We start from the raw sequence: 17,781 nt of genomic DNA, 5'->3' as shown, positions 1-17,781 counted from the left end.
TGAGGAGATCAAACTTGCTTGAGTGAGTGTATAAATGAGGTCGAATTCCTTCTTATGTATAGGCTTGAGAGGGGTATGAATTGCTATCTTGAGGCCGACTTGATCTTTGTGCCATGATGAGGTCTTGGAGGGTCTTTTGACTCTATTTTGACTCAATAAATTTTTCTTTACAATATGTAACATGCCCAATTGGGTCTTCAATACATGAAAATGACTCAATTGACTTTATTACAAATCTAGAAGCACTCAATGGGTGCTTGACCTAAAAATAAGTTTCCCTTGAGCATCAAACCCATGCCTCAAGAACACAAATAATAAATTTATTTTTCTCTTTTCATTAAATGCGTAAAGTCACGATTACATATGGAATTATGAACACTGAACCTAGTTACATATTTCAACAATCTCGACAACTCCCTTTATCATGAAAGCAAATTCTTCTACCATTTTTGCTTCCTCTGCCATGTGATTCCTTCTCCCGTTAGAAAGAAGTCATATAATAACAAGATCAACCAAGACTCGTCAAATATCCATCCATTCGAGAATACCACGCTTGAGGTCTATACAAGCCTCAATAGAAGCAACAAAAATAATAGTTCTAGCAAAAGTGTACCTGATAACTGGAGCAAATGTCTCTTCATAGTCCTCTCCTCTTCCTGGGGGAATCCTCGTTTTGTACTTTTCTATGTTGCCATCTACTGCATACTTCATCTTGTAGATCCTCTTGGAAGTCACTGCCAACTTCTCTCTAACACAATTTTATCCATCATGGCATCTGTCGAACTTGTTGGCCTACCTGCTCCCTCCAAACTAGGAGCTCTTCTGGACATCAGGCATGAGGTCAATAAAATTTCTCCCTCTGAAACACAAATTACCGATCTTGGGGGAATCCTCTTGCCACAAACCTTGCTTTGTTCTTCCAATGCTTCCATATGCTACCAGAGCCTTAGCAGCCTTCACAATGTACATGCAACCCTCATTAGGAGGTCTTGAAAGAAATGTTTACAACCCAACAAAAGAAACAAAGACGAGGTTAACTAATAGTAAAATAATAATAATTAAGGAAAAGAGATATAATGTACTTATCTCTTGAGGATTGTAGGGATTTGTCAACTCCCTCTTGATCCTATCTTTCTTGCAAAAATGAAATTCATCAACAAACTCATCATCCTCATCCTCATAATCAGCATGCTGCTTTCCTTTCCTTCCTTGCATGAACTAGGGTTTCTTCTTTCAATGGAAACATTGATCTAGGTCTAGATCTAGGGTTTTATCCATAAACCCTAGGGCTTTCTCATCCAAGCCTTCAAATCCTATGACTTTCCAATACAAAATTTGTCATGTGCTCATTGGAATTTGTTGCCTTATATGTGAAGAACCCTTTGTCCTTTGATTCAATTTGTAACATCAAGGACCAAGCAATGGAACCCTAGCACCAACAACATAACTTAGCCAATACAATTAAATGACAGAGCCACAACAGTGCATTACAAGGCATCTTCTGCATGCTTGAAAAGAACCCTTACTCAGTCATACAAGATATTTCCATAGTAGTACAAGGTGTATGGCATCAATATTCTAAAGGCTTAGATCTCAACAACTTCAAAAACAACATTTTTCTTTTGAACACATATCTTGCAATATAGTGCAACCAAAAGGAAATATCCCTACACAAGTTCATATCACACTTCAAGATGCCAAACGTTCTTGGCACAAGTGTATGGAACACACTTGGTCTATCCCCCTTAGCAAACCTTATCTTGCCTTTACGCCTTATCAAAATTTGAACTATAATCCAAATTCAAACTATGATGATGCTATAGATCAATTGGTGTACATCGGTCAGTGTGGAAAAAGTCTGCAAAAAATCGGGATTAAATCCTAAAATTGCGATTTTTTCAACAAAACGATTTAATCCTCCAATTTTTTGTAGACTTTTTCATAAACGAAAAAATCACAATTTATTCATTATATGCCCGATTTTATCAGGAGTCGACTAAAAAAGTTGGCCATCTCTGCTGAATGTGGGATATGACAGTGGTGTTTAAGGGCTATCATATAGTGATTTGATAAGCAAAATTACTATGAGTTGCCACTACTGTTAGAGCTGTTATACAATGAATTTGACGAGACAAATTTGCTGTGAGGAGGCTGAACAATAAGGGTTTTGGACAACTAGTATTCAGTGTCTTGGAAGGGCCAAACCATTGTGAGTTGATGATATATTTTGATGCTGATTGTATAGTGATTTGGTGGTCAAATCCACTTGAGAAGTAGATCTGGTTAGGGTTGAGTATATTGTGTATTTTGGAGTAGCAAATACTCAATGAGCAATTGATGGCAAATGAGGCAAAGGACCTGCCAGGTGTCAAGGACAAAAAATGCAGAATGGGTTGATCTAGATGGGCTACTTCAACAAGTAAGCTATATGTTTGTTCTTTTCTATTTTTCATTGGTTAGATTGCAGATCTGATGTTGCAGACTACAATACCTAATGGATTATGGATACTCTAGATATTAAAAAAAATTGAATATTTTTGTGTTTTTTTAATTTTGCCGACTTTTTCAAAAAACTCTCGACTTTAACGAGTTTTTCAACTTTTGGGCCCTTGTCAATTTGATCCCGACTTCGACTTTTTCCACATTGGTACATCCATTGGTTGTGAGGCAGTGACCTCACAACATCTTCCTACAGTGCACAAGCACCTGAACAACAATATGCAAAAGACTGATATTCAAGGCATACCTTTTAGGTCTTTTAGGGTTTACAAACCTTGAGATACTCTGTGTAAATTCGACAAAATTTGTCATGTGCAAATTGTCTTGCTAGAGTCATGGAATGAAGGATTTGATATGGAATGTCATCATATCATCTTGAGTCTTTAACCACTTATGAAAACTCATTACTAGAAACCTTCCTTAACCCCCTTTGGCCTTGAGTATCTTTCAATCTCTATAAGGTATGAGCAACACTTTGATTTTGTTTCTTGCCAAACAAACTTCATCTCCAATCAAGCCTAAATCAAGGATGTTCCATCTCTTGCAAATTTTTAGTTCTTGTCTTGTCGGCCTTCCTTAGTGCCGAGGTATCTCAGACTTGTTTCTAAGCTTTTGAGAAAAGGGTTCATACTTTAGCTTATCCTCACATTATCCTTCAACTTTCTCACAACTTGGTTTAAGTCTTTTGACAAACACTGCTTCCTGCTTCAAGTCTTCAATAAAATATTGCTTCAGAGCATTTAGACAAGTCCAAAAGGTTTGGTTCAAAAATAAGCATCAAAGTTTGCTCTGAAGATGTGCACCATAATGTTTGTTTCAGGCTTCTTGTATCCTAGTTTTTGAAGTTGTAATAAACTCATCCTTAAACTCGTCTTAAGTCATCCGAAATATAAGGTTTGTCTGACCCCTTGAGACATGGGAGGGCTAACACCATCCTCACAACCCTCAACGTTGGATCAAAATTAGGCCATTCTATCACCAGGAGATCCATGAGACCCATTTTGTGCCCCAAACACAAAATTGGGTTCCATAGGATGATTTGCATGGAGATTTAGGGGTGAACTCCTAGATCATGATTTTTGGATCCCTCTATACTCACTTTGGCACTAGAGGAGCCCAACACATGCCCTAGAAGGGCCTAGGCATGCATGACGTCCACATTTCGGCCTCTTTGTGGGTTAATTGTTATATTTTTACATTGGCTATGAGGTTGGCTTGTAGCCTCACCTAGTATTTGCCCATTATTTTATTACTTGAGTGCATTTTAGGCTAAAATAGGCTTTAGTTATTCACATATATATTTGATATCACTCATTTGTGATCAATCATCGTCAAATTTTTGAATTTCAGACTCTTAAAGAATTCACACTTGCTTCTTGTGGGTGATTTTGGAGATACTTGGATGCATTTTGATGTATGGAAGCTGATTTTGACATTCTTTGGAGCTATTTCTTAGTCTAATGGATGGATATACTACATGTTATCTTGTAAGTGCCTATTGTTGAAGATTATTATTTTGAATTGTCTAATGTATGGAATTATTGCTTCTAGATTATGCTTGTTTGTGCCCTAATTTGTTGAAAATAAATTCTAAAGGCTATCTAGTTGAGTATTGCATATGTTACTCATTGTATAACATGTAATGAATGTTCCTAGTGGAGTACTTCTTGTTATTCTCCATAAAAATCCATTATTCCATTAAGTGGGTAATTGTTGAAATTTTGATAGCTAGGGCATCAAATTTCGACCTCCTTGGAAGGGAATTAGGCTTATCTTGCACATCCTTGACTCCATATCCCCATAGGACAAGGCACTGGTCAACCTTAAATTTTCTCCATAATTTTCTCTTCTCAAATTTGGTCCTTTTAAGGCTAGGGCAAAAATCTAGGGCTTGGAGCAAAATTTTAGGAAAGAGGCTTTTTGGTGATTTGAGAGCCTAAACATCAAGAGATAGGTTTAGGCTACCTAAACTATCCATTTGGTGGGCATCAACTCAAATTTCATCCATAAAATCTCTTGCCCTAGGTGTTGCTCTAAGAGGGAAACCCTACTTTCTTCTTACTCAATTTGGGGACTTCTTTAAGGGTTTCATGAGCCTTGAATAGTTGATTATCATCACAAGAAACCCTTTCCCTTGGGCCTTGACCTTGTGAATATCTATTACCTTTGAAAAACCTCAAAACCCTAGGTCTTGAGCCTTACTTTTCTATTTCTTTTCTTTGAGAACGGTTTGCTTCCTTGAAGCCTTAAACCATTAGTGAGCGGCGAGCCTTTCTCTTGAATGAGTTCTTGCTTGAACACATTGCGCTTTATACCTAGCATACCTATTTTAAGTGATCTCCCTCCTATCCCCATTAGTGAAATTCTGTAAAGATCAGGGGGTTTTGGTTGAGGTGACATTGGGCCTCTATGCCATTGTTAACACTTTGTCTAGCTTTTCCCTCTCCAAGGCTCACTAGATTTTGTGGTAACATGCACAACTTTGTGCTTGAAGGATTCATGTAACCAGAGTTGGTGACTAATAAAGAAGATCATTGATATTGGATTTTTCCTCTACACATAATGGGATTTTACCACTATATATCCTAGTGCTCTTGTCTATTTTGTTCTATGATTCTATCTCTGGATTTTCTTTACGGTGCATGATCACAAGAAACACGATGATTATTGATAACTGTATTTTTTTTTCTAACAAATATTAAACATTATATGTTCTAGTTGAGCAAGCTATTTTGTTGTGTTAGGTCAACGGGCAAGGATGCAGAAATAGGAAGCAATGATGGCTCTTTTGATGATTCTTCAGTGACTTTCAAGTTGATTGCACACAATTGTGAGTAAACTAATCCTTATCTAGTAGATTTGGCACACGTTTTGTGATATTTCTTTTGTAAGAAAGGCTTAGTTTTCTTAGCTTCTAAAAGTCTATAGAACCTTTTCATATTTTGTTTTGTTTAAGACTATATTCCAAACACACAAGGAAAAGAGATGTCACAATTAAAAATTTCATAGCAGAAATAGATTAAAGAGAGTTTATATATGTTGAAGGTTTTCAAACTGAATTGTCTCATTTCTTTATGGCATTGCAAATATTTATTATACAAAAACCTGACAAATTTAGCGACTGAAGTCAAAAATAGATGTTCATCCTTTTATAAATGTATCTGAAAATAAATCAATTTATCCAAAATAATTTTTCCTTACATAAGGAACACTAAAATAATCTAGTTCCAAAAGGTTATTAAAAATTGAGAAAGTAAACTTTTAGTTATCATTTGTAGGACCTTGTCCCAAGTGTTGAGTTTTCAAGTGCAATAGAGACAAGCACTAGTTTATGAAATATTAATAATTACTTCAAATGATATAGATCTTTTAACAATTTTTGTTTATCATTAAGCAATTTTAGGCAACACCTAGGGCAAGAGATTTTATGGATGAAATTTGAGTGGATGCCCACCAAATTGATAGGTAGGTAGCCTAGACCTATCTCTTGATGTTTAGGCTCTCAAATCACCAAAAAAACTTCTCTATAAAATTTTGCTCCAAACCCTAGTTTCTCTCCCTAGCCTTAAAAGGACCAAATTTAAGGAGAAATGTATGGAGGAAATTTTGAAATGATCACCAAAGACTTGGACTATTGTTTGTCCTTTGGGCATGTTGTCGCCCAAATTGTACAAGAAAAGATGTGACAATGCTCAAGGCGGACATTGTCACTCTGATCCTTGCCCTCCCGGTTCTCGCTGTCTCCCTACAACAAGCTATGGGGGGTAGTCCCTATGAAATGTGAAGATGTAAGATTCGTCGACAACCAACAAATCTGGGAGACACAACTGCATGGTGTAGCAACTTGGTTGAATTAGCAAGTTGAATGATTTGATTAGATTTATTATGAAGATCAATGCCTTAAATGGAGTCAACTATTTGCTTAAGATAGATTTTTACCAAGTTACCGGATGAACGGTTGTTGCTTAAGGATGCTATACTATTCTAAATGAGATGCAAATCCTACAATCTATGTGCGATGCAAAATATTGGATTATTTTAAGTTATATGTCTGTTACTGTTCAAACTAGCAGGGGTCCTAGGAGGGGATCCTATGGAGCAACTATTAGGTCAAGGGGAAAGAATGGAGCAATAGCTCACTGTCACCTCAGCTAAAGCTCCATGCTCTTTATAGACTTTAACTGATGGGAGGAGACCCGGTATAAGGGGAATCACAGTGATGAATAGATAAATGATTGGATAAAGAGTGATTCCTAAAGCCTATTCACAAGAGAGGCTCAAATAAATGGCTTACTTGCTTGAGAAGGTGATGGGCTCTTTAGGAAGGGCTAAGAGGACTCTTGGGCCTAGGTTTGGAGGATATCTCTTGATAATAAGTTTCCTAGACCTAAGAATCCTTGTGGAGGAGTGGCTTCTATGTGATTCTTGTGAATTTTGAGTTATAAAGTTGTGGGATTGCAAAGAGCCCAAGTGGACCTAAGCTAGGTCAAGGGTATGGAGTTGATCAACAATTGAGGGGCTTGACCTGACTAGGGAGGAGAATAGGATAAAAAGACTATTTTTCTTTGAAACACAAATGCAATGACCCAAGTGAGGACACTAACCCAAACTCAGCCCAGGGAAAGAAATGGTCTCACTGTTAGAGCTTTCTATATCTAGGGATTTCATTGTCGGATTTGCCTCAAATTTGGAAGACATCTTGAGAAAACCCCAACGCAGTAGTGGACCGAAATTCAAGGTGTTTGGATGGATACAACAAATTTCACTTGATGCCCTAGGTGACCCTCTAGGGTTAGGCCTAGAATTTGGAAAAGTGAAGTAAAGAGGGGTACATTTGACCACCAAAGGGATACAAGGATCAATGCCTTATTGCTTTGGCTTAATGGAGTCAAGATGCACATAGATCGAGAATTTTCATGAGCTAAGGAGCCCTCAATGATCTTTGCTAGCCTCTCCAAGGGCAACAATTAGGTCAATACGGATTTACACTTCAAATTTGCGAAGAAGACAGTTTCGAGGTTTTCAGCCTAAGAGTTGCCTCTAGGAACATTCACCAAATCCCTCAAAGATCAATGCATGTATATAATCACTTATTCAAGGTCTCAAAAGAATTTCGCATTACATTAACCCATACAAGAACAATGATAACAAACTACATGCATTTGACAACTAAGGTAACAAGAATAACATCAAAATTTTGACTTACATGAGAGAGAAATTTTATCCATTTATCAATTTTGCATCAGAATGAAGCTCCAAAGACAATAATGAAAATCCATACATCATAGTGCATCAAGAAAGCTCCAAAAATTTAGTCTCAGCAAAAAGTGTGAAAATCTCTCAAGAGATACTAATCTAATCCAAGTGATGATGAGAGAAATGAATCACCTCTCATCTAATTATACAAGTCCAAAGGACATTCGATTTTCCTAAGTAGCCTAATAATGCCCCTAATAATAAAATAATGTAAAATAATGATATGACTTGGTGACAAGCCCACCAAGATAGCTCAATATTACAATGAAAAGCCTCTCAAGTGGGCAAAATAATGAACATGATGAGTCGTTAAGCCATTGAAGAGACCTAATGGAGTCCAAATGTGTCAAACTTAGAGAACAGGCTCCAAAACATAGTGGACAAGGAGTTGGCCCCTTGTTTTCCAAGTATGTCACCTATGGTGCTCCCAAGTTGGTGTGGGGGCACAATGATATCGCCATCGGTCCCCAAGTGGATCGATAATGCATGTAAATCATATGTAAGCATTGGGATGATGACATGAGCCCTCCCTTTGTCTCCTGTAGTGAGACACATCCTCATCTGGACCTTGGAACATCTGCCAAGTATGTGGTGCAAGTGTGGAGGCAGCTGGGCATGGTGAACCAGGTGTATCATCCTCATCCAAAAGGTGGAACACAAGCAATCACTAAATGGTGTTGGGGATCCATGAAGTGCTATCTGCTATGGCTCTCTACGCTCACCCTAGAAGTGCCAATGTGGCAGTGGAGTAATCTTCAAAAGACTTGGAAGATGTAAACATCCATCGTAGGACAAGTAGTAATTGTATATAAGAATTGTTGAATGTATAAAAGATGTGTGAAATGATTACAATGAGGGCCCACTTATATACCTAGGCGAGTGCCCTTTCATAAATGCTCATGTCTCTAAGACATGCTTCTTCATTACTAACTAACTAACTATTAGTTAATTTATTATTATTATTATTATTATATTTTATATTTACATTTATTATTTTTATATGAATTATATTCATAACATTTCCCCTTTCTTCAAAAATCGTTGTTCTCAAAGCTTACTGATGAAAGGGACGAATCTCTTTTCTCGTTTCAAATATCTTCTTGTCTCAAAACTTCCATCTTCGTTGATACAAGACGATATGATCCTTTGAGTTACAAACAAAATTGTCGGACCGAGAATGGATCTGACCATCCTAAATTAATATTTTGTGGAACTTTCCGATGACCGGAAATTTGTAGTGAATTGTTATCATAAGATTGGATTCTGCAAACTTCAGTATTCCTAGGAACATAAATTTGTTGTTTATGTTTTGAGTGATATAGATTTGCAGATTGATTGAGGTGTCTATTCTTGTGATTCAGATGTAGATAAGGAGTAATTCTTGTTTGACCTTCCTTTAACATGTGTGTGGCAATTTCCATATTTACTTTAGGTACTGATGTAATTGAGTTGGTTATAGAATCTTCACTTGAAATTTATGGTGTTTGAACTGCAACTTCTGAGTACATCTTCACTTCAGTAGGTTTATCCGCTTCTTGAGTTATGATATTGACTGGATCGATATTTATTCCTTTATCTTCAACTTGGGCTATTACATTTGACGACTTCGACACTTCCTTCGTGAGAAATTCTTCTAATTTGTTTTTTAATGATTTCTTATCATCCCTAAGATTTAATTTGAGTGAGTATACTTTGATTATGATTTTTGAGATGTATTAGTCTCGATTTTCTGGTTCATCGATTTTATGTTTAAGTTTCTCATCCCTTAAATCTTTGATTTGTTCTAATAACCTTTGATTAAGGGTTTTTAAGTGCAATTTTCTTCTTCCTTCTTCGATATATTCTCATTGAATTTCTTCTTAGAATTTTCATTTTCTTGCTTTAATTTTTGCTTTTTAACCTTGGACTTCTTGATATGTTCAAGTAATTTTTTATCATGGTCCCTTAAGCGCAAAATTTCCTCGTCTTTTTCTTTTGACTTATGGTAAAATATGTCTTCGAGATCTTTATATTTCTTTTCCGAAGCATTGTTTCTCTGTTCAAGCTCTGCGAATTCTTCCTCTAATCTTTATTTGTGTCTGAGCATTGTTTTGATGCTCTTCAATACTAAATAATCTTCCATCTTGGACAATGTAAATTGCACTTTTTTTTTAATATATGTAATATGTATATCCAATTTTGTTTAGACAAAATGGACATTTAGTCCAAAATAACAATTGCTGTGTGGAACTCGTCTTCCCTTCTTTCTTTGCTTGATATTTTTATGTTAATGATAGCTAGTCCTTTGAATATCTATTTTTTTTCTCTCTCTCTCTCTCTCTCTCTCTATATATATATATATATACATATATATATATTTTGCCCGTAGATCGTCTTTCCTCCTTTTTTTTAATTATTATTATTATTTTTATAGACCTCTCTCTTTAATTCAAATTGGCCTTTTATAAGGTTTCTTTTAATTTTTTTTGACATATAATAATAATGCTTTTATTTTTAGTTTAATATATGTATAATAATAATTTTTCTTGGTTGTCACGATAAACTTTATTTCCTTGATGAGTAAGCCCACTTAATACAATAGTCACACGTTTTCATATAGTAAAGTCACGACCAAGGTTACCTAAGAGCAGGAGCGGGAGTGACATTTTCAGAAGCTCCTAGTTTGAAAGCAATTCCAGGAGCGTTTTATATATATATATATATATATATTTCTATTTTTTTATATTTTGATTCATATATGTCAACAAAAACATGTAGAATGATGAATTAGATATAAAAAAGCATAAAAAAACATAGATTGAACCATATAACAACAATCATCTAGAAGTTATAATCTTCATCAACCACGTCCACAAGTTAGTAACATACAACATATTCAGTCTCATGGTTCATCAATCTTAAAGTTTCAAGCTTTCAAAATTTAATATATAACATTTATCATCATTGATCACCAAAGTTGTACTTGTAAGCTAAGTGTAACAATTACAACAAATAATATCTAACATGAAATGAAATGAAACAACTTTCAACTTTCATGAAGCATCATATTCATAACTCATTACTAATGAATTATAATTGCCAACTTCAAACTTCAAACTTAAATTGTCATATATTGTTTACAAAAAATATCATAATAAATATGAAAGAGTCAATAGTTATAAAAACTACTAGAAACTAGAAAAGACAAGTAAATCTATTATTTATTGCTAATGCTTGGGCTTCTTGCCGCCACAAGAAATGTCTAATTTTTTATTCTTGTTGGAAAATCAGGATCTTTGTCATTAATATCACCCTTTAAGCATTAATATCCATAGGTATCTTTGTCACTACCTCTAGATTTGTATAGGGATCTTTGTCATTAATATCACCCTCTAAGCATTAACATAAGATGGAAAAAGCATAGCATGTCGAGTCAAGATTTTGTTTGAGTGATGTGTACATTTTTAGGAGGGTCCTGATAGAGGAGTTCGACAACCAATGTCACTAACATCAAGGTACATAGAGGGATTGATGTTCTTGATTAAATATGAGTTCCATACCCTAATACATGACAAAATCCAATGGAAACATTGCAATCCCCCCAATCCTGAAATCTTGAAAAACTGATAAGTTTGCTGGATTTTGAATGAAATCTAAAATTCTACTTTCTCCATATGAAATCCAATGAGGTCGGAACCACCATCAAACATCCAGAGTCATTTCATGGTAATGTTAAAAATTTAAGTAAAAGGATGAAAATGAAGATTAAGGAGAATGTCACTTTTACTTTAAGAATTTAACATTACCATGAATCGCATATCAATACTAGGGCCATAAGCTTGATCATTAGGCTGCCCCACTCAAAACTTATTTGTTTCTTTGAAAAAAAATTGCATTTGGAATATTATTGCAATTTTTTTTGTTGCAAAAAAGACTAAACGCTCCCGAAAAACCAAGGAGCGTTTTTTTTTTTGCCGGGAGCGTGCTCCCGAAATCACTCCCTCTTCGGGAGCGCGAATTGGGAGCGAGGGCGTGAGGGGGGGGGAGGGCTCCCCCAACCCTGGTCACGACGATTGTCTTACTGTTTGATTTCAAAAGTCGTCCAATTTTTGTGGTGACAACAAGGGATATGTGTTGGAAAACATATGTGGTTGGTCGATTGCGGGCATTGGTAGCGGATTAGGCAGCTGGAGAGGTAATTCGTCATTGTGGTCACCAAAAAGGGATAGATAGGGACCAAATGTGTACAAATGATGGTGTGGTTTTCGAAGTGTGGTGACTAAGCAATGAATAGAACATTTTGATGTCGCGATGCTCCACCGAGTGGCTCGGTTGATAGTGGAGACAAAGGCACAATTGGTAAGCAGTTGAATTGGTAGAAGTCGATCACTGTAGATGGTGGCGAGACTCTTACGACGGTGGCAGCTGTGGCCGCGTACGACTATGGTTGCATATGGCTGCGGTCGCTTATGGCTATCGGTTGATGGCAGTGCCTCGATGCTGGATTACAACGGCGTGGTCAAGCTATGGGCGACAGATGTACTGCTGTAGTGGCAATAGAATGTCGTTGTCAGGTAAACACTTTTTTTTTGTTATATGGTTTTATTTTTATTTATTTAATTTTATTCTTTTTAATACATTTTTTTATAATATTTTGTTTTTTTTAAACCTCTTTTTCCCTTTTTTAATAATTTCTTCTTTTTTCCATTTTTTTTGAATTTTTTTATAATTTTTTTATTTTGTTTTTAAATGTATTTGTTTTTTTTCTTATATTTATTTATTTATTATTACTATTTTTTAATTATTTTTCCTTTTATGGCCAAGGGCCAATGGCGAAAATGGAGAAACTCCAACTTGTGTAGCGAAACGCTTGATCACAACGACAATTACGTTGATGAAGATTTTAATGGCCAATGTCCGAGATCGTAGAACATGGCTCCGATACCAATGTAACGAACAAAGTTCGTATATGCAACGGAGTAATCTTCAAATGACTTGGAAGATGTAAACATCCATTGTAGGACAAGTAGTAATTGTATATAAGAATTGTTGAATGTATAAAAAATGTGTGAAATGATTACAATGAGGGCTCGCTTATATACCTAGGCAGGTGCCCTTTCATAAATGGTCATGTCTCCAAGACATGTCTCTTCATTACTAACTAACTATTAGTTAATTAACTATTAATTATTATTATTATATTTTATATTTACATGTATTATGTTTATATGAACTATATTCATAACAGAGGGCTTGGACCCCATATAGGGAGACCAAACCTCAAATGGAGACCTACTAGCAATCCTCCATAAGATCCAATGCGTCCAATTGCACTCCAATACAAGAAATCATTAGAACAATCAAATAAAAGAGCTTACATAATACAAATCATGGAATCAACAGGGCGCTTATATACCTAGGCAGGTGCCCTTTCATAAATGGTCATGTCTCCAAGACATGTCTCTTCATTACTAACTAACTATTAGTTAATTAACTATTAATTATTATTATTATATTTTATATTTACATGTATTATGTTTATATGAACTATATTCATAACAGAGGGCTTGGACCCCATATAGGGAGACCAAACCTCAAATGGAGACCTACTAGCAATCCTCCATAAGATCCAATGCGTCCAATTGCACTCCAATACAAGAAATCATTAGAATAATCAAATAAAAGAGCTTACATAATACAAATCATGGAATCAACAGGGCACTTTATGGTGGCATGGCCTTCCATAGTGGGCTTTGGCATGTACAAGTGTCTCCAAGCTTAATAAGGGGGTTAACCAAGGATGCTATTAGGTGGTTTTAGCCTTTAAAGGGGGTGACATATCCATGGTATATCCATCAGGTGGTAGGTGGTAGGTGGCAAGTGTTATAGTGATGGAACAAAGTGGGGATCAGGGGAATGCACCCTGCCACATGTCATGGTACAAGGGTAGCTATGATGAGGGAAGTCCACACTTGGGTATATGAGTGTAGGAAGGAGAAAATCGTGGTACATGAGTTACCCCGACCTTTGTTTTTCTACCCTTTTTCATATGCCTTTTTCCTTTGATTGATTCTTCTTCATAACTACTTGGGTCTCCAGGGGATGAGAGCATGATGTGTGGAATATAGCAGTAGGTACCCCCTTTTTATGTGGAGCAGCTCATTGCCTACCAGGGGTTGGGACAATCACGGATTCTTTAATGTGGAGGGGGCTCATCTAGGGCCCATAGGAACTAGGGTGATGGCCATGAATAAGGGGTAGAGCTCATGTTTGACTTTTGCCCACGTGCTAAATTTGTATGTCCCGACCATCTTTTGCCATCTTTTGCATTTTGTAGTACATTTCCTATTGAGAGTGGCCAAATTATGCTTTTTCTTTTCTTTTTAGCTGCATCAACATGCAGGGCATCGTCCAATCCCGACCCAAGGTGTGGACAAAGGGAGGGGGAGGCTAACCCTCTATGGACTGTGGACCCAACAGACACATCTGGACTTGGATGGAAAGAATTACGAATCGGGTTAAAATGAGCGGAAGAGAGTGATGTATATGGTGTAAGGAAGTGGGACCATGCAACCCAAATCAAGATTTCCCATATAGTGCCAACCCTAAAGGAGATCCCATGGGATTAGGATACAAGGGTAATCACCAAATCGAGTGGAGTTAACAAGAGTATAGACGTAGCCCACTCTTTCCACTGAATTCCCCCACCAATCCATGCCCAAAAGTGTCCATGAAAATTAAGGAAAATTACTCAACTATACTAATGAAAAGTCGTACCTTCAATGTCAGGAGGCCTACCTTCAAACATACAATCATAATAGATGGGTGAGGGACCATATGGCTGGCTCAGGTGGCAGAGATAATAGCATATCGAGCTATCTAGTGGTTGCAAGGGGCTGCTGGCTGAGGACCATCTAGGAGAATTTTTTTCTCCTATGCATATTACCCACAAGTGGTGGGTAACAACGCTTATGCTAAGTGTATCCTCCCTCTTAATTGTTTTGAAGCTAGTCTTTAGAGTAGGTTGTGAGAGAGAAGCCAAGGGGAAGCAGGCAAAGGCTTGGTCAACAATACCTCCCCGTAGGTTCTAACTACCTGATGCCTCTAGCACTGCAGAGAATGTGGCTATGACGATTGCAGAGTCACCGTGTTAAACACTAAAGAGGTGCTAGGCTCCTCAAGCTAGGTGAGAAAGGTGGACCTATGTCTCTATCAACCAAGCTTATGCTTGGAGGTTAATTAATTAGTGCAAGAGACTACTCCTACGATGCAAATGCAAGATATGAGTGTTCTTAAGGTGAGATTATCAAAGTTCCTTAAGTACTTAGTTATGATGGTCTTCAATTATGAAAAATAGGGTACTCAAAAAAAGTAAGTGCTCTCAACTTAATGATGCCAGAAAATGTTGCCAATAGACAATTGCTTAAGTGTTAAACAATACAAGATCAAATCCTCGATAAACCACCAACAAGACAATTAAATACACAAGAGAGAAAATTAGATGTCTTAATTATGATTAAGATAACACCCACAAGAGATATCCAATTTAACAATAAGAAATGAATCCATTTATCCAATGGCAATGAGAAAATGAGAGGATTAATCCACAATGTCAATTAGCTTGCTAAACACTTATCAACTTGATTAGAACACTTATGTGTGTGAATGCAAGAGTGCAAATAGATGATGATTATGCAAAAATGCAGTATGGATCAACCAATAATCATATGGTTCCAATGATAATAAAATCACCCAATTATCCAATCAAACACTTAATCCAAGTTTCACAAGGTATGAGAAACAAAAACTAAGTGAGATTCGATGACTTTTAACCACTTTTATCACCACTGCAAAATTTATATCAGATCTTTATGCAGTAAATATCAGAACTTAAATTATTATGACAACCTTAAAAAATTGATCAAATATGTATAGAGATATAAGCCCAATGATTGTAAGTGACAATATAATGACAAAATATGATTTCAAATGAATTATTATGGTACTATTGTGAAGTTTAATCACTGTTGTAGGTATTTTTATGTGGCTGTAGCAAACATATCAGATCTGAAGATTACCCAACAATCCACAAAAACCCACTTCTATGCACTCAAATTCAACTTTAGATTAATTATAAATGCCTTAGGTGATCAATTAGTAAATTTAGGCTTATTTAGAGTATGTTTAGGCCTTTGAATATGCTGCTGTCATAAAATACTTCAGAATTCAATTTTAGGGCAGTGATGAAACAAGAGGGTTAGAGAGCAAACCAAGAGGCCTTGTAGATGGCTAATGGAGTTCCCAATGGACTTGGCTACCTGCAATCACCAAGTTAGCTCTAATATCGCTGCAAAATCACAATGATAGATAAAAAAATCAAACAAATGACTGAATAATGACTAGGGCAAGGAATAGAAGGATAGAAATCCCTAGAACTAGGGCTAGAAGAGGCACAAGACAAGGGCAGAGGCCAAAGAAAGGCTGAGTTGAGGGGAAAAAGGGAAAATAAGGCCATGACTAGGGAAAATAAGCCCTCTCAGGCTGACATCAAGCCCAATAGGGTTGATAAAGGGCAAGAGAAGCCCCCTTAAGGGTTGCAGCTAGGGTTTCAAGGGAGTCTGAGAGCTCCTAAGGGGAGGTTAGGCCCATGACTAGGCAGGAAAGAGGGGGTAGAGGCCTCTAAAAGGCTAGACGACAACCCTAAAGGGAGGTTGAGGCACCAAGAAGCTTGCGGCTAGGGTTTACAAGGCCAGAATGGCCCGTGACTCACCCAAATGAGGAGAAAAGGTTGACGCAGAGAGAAAAGAAGGCACGACTAGGCTAGAGAAGGCCTCAAAAAAATTCTGAGCCCTGCAAATGCCAAAATCCATCTCAAATCACTGCAAAAATGCTCGACGTTGGACTTGGAGGATGAACGGAGGCTAGATCTTTCCCTCCTAGGCCTATAGATATGTCTCAAAACCCCAACAAAAGTCTCTTGATCAGCTTGAAGTTCACCTGCACAAATGAATTAAAAATGCCAAAACCCCAAATATATATACAAAATTTCAAAACCCCAAAAGTATAAAACCACAAGTGATACAAAACAAATGGGTTAGAAATAATTTACAAATATACAATATTCAAAAATTTGAAATTTTTTGGAGAAATAATTTTTTTTTGATAAATAACAATGGATGAGTATATTTTTGAAAAATATATATTGGCCAAACCCTCCTAAAAAAGTAAATATCATGGAGAAATATTAGAGCCCAAACAGATTCAACTCTTCCCCACAGTCTCTGAACTTGGAGTCCAAGGGCTAGCATACCTATAAATCTCTATTATATTCTCAAGAAAATTGTTAGATCATATAGTGCATCAGATCACCTAAGAGTCCTAGTGTTATATCGAGTCTTTCTAAAAGTGCATCAGATCACCCGATTCCCTACTGCAGTAACTGATTAAATTTCTCCTACTTGTTAATTTCTGAATAAGTTCTTTAGAGTACAGTAAACATCGAAATAAAATCTACTACAACCTTCACAACATAAAATACTGCAGAAACAAAATACTATGCACGAAAGAGATAAACACACACAGATACACTGTTGCTTTTGGACAAATGTCCCTAGAAAAACCCAACTTAGGAAAACCGGTGCAATAGTTGACGGTTTTAATTATTATGCAGAAGTTTTTGAGTACAAATCTTCAAATTCCCAAATTGGTCATCTGATACAGAGAATAAATTGGCAAAGACGTAGTGAGAAATATTCTCACACTGTCACTAGCGATCCGAATTTTATTTGGGCTCTGGATGGATAGCCCCACGCTGCCTCTGCGCAGTCTTTGCATCACAGCGTCTAGGCACTACATCACCCTTCTCCTCTAACCTTCTGCTGACTGGAAATCGATCCTCTGACCCTCCAGATTCACACCCCGACTTCTGCTTTGGAATTCGACTTTCCCAGCTGAATTATGGGCTCCCTTTGAAGCATTGTGCTGCCTTTGCATGGCATTGCATTGCCTTCTCTACCTTGCACTCTCCGGAACTGAAAAAATCGCCTC

The 17,781-nt window shown here is 36.7% G+C and overlaps 1 protein-coding gene across 1 annotated transcript in view; it reads left to right on the top strand.

Annotated features, from left to right (window-relative positions):
• LOC149242577 (ureide permease 5-like) overlaps positions 1-17,781 on the top strand; it is a 178,872-nt gene that overhangs the window by 134,714 nt on the left and 26,377 nt on the right. The window contains exon 4 of the mRNA XM_089374288.1: positions 5,244-5,329. Coding sequence (XP_089230414.1) covers positions 5,244-5,329 — 86 coding nt within the window. The remainder of the gene's footprint in view (positions 1-5,243; positions 5,330-17,781) is intronic.

The sequence above is a fragment of the Pinus tabuliformis genome, chromosome 8 (genome assembly GCF_031772625.1).
Source record: "Pinus tabuliformis cultivar Carrire ecotype Pingquan chromosome 8, CPIR1, whole genome shotgun sequence".
NCBI classification, from domain to species: domain Eukaryota; kingdom Viridiplantae; phylum Streptophyta; class Pinopsida; order Pinales; family Pinaceae; genus Pinus; species Pinus tabuliformis.
Note: the sequence above shows the minus strand (reverse complement) of the source record. Positions and strands in the feature narration are given on the sequence as shown.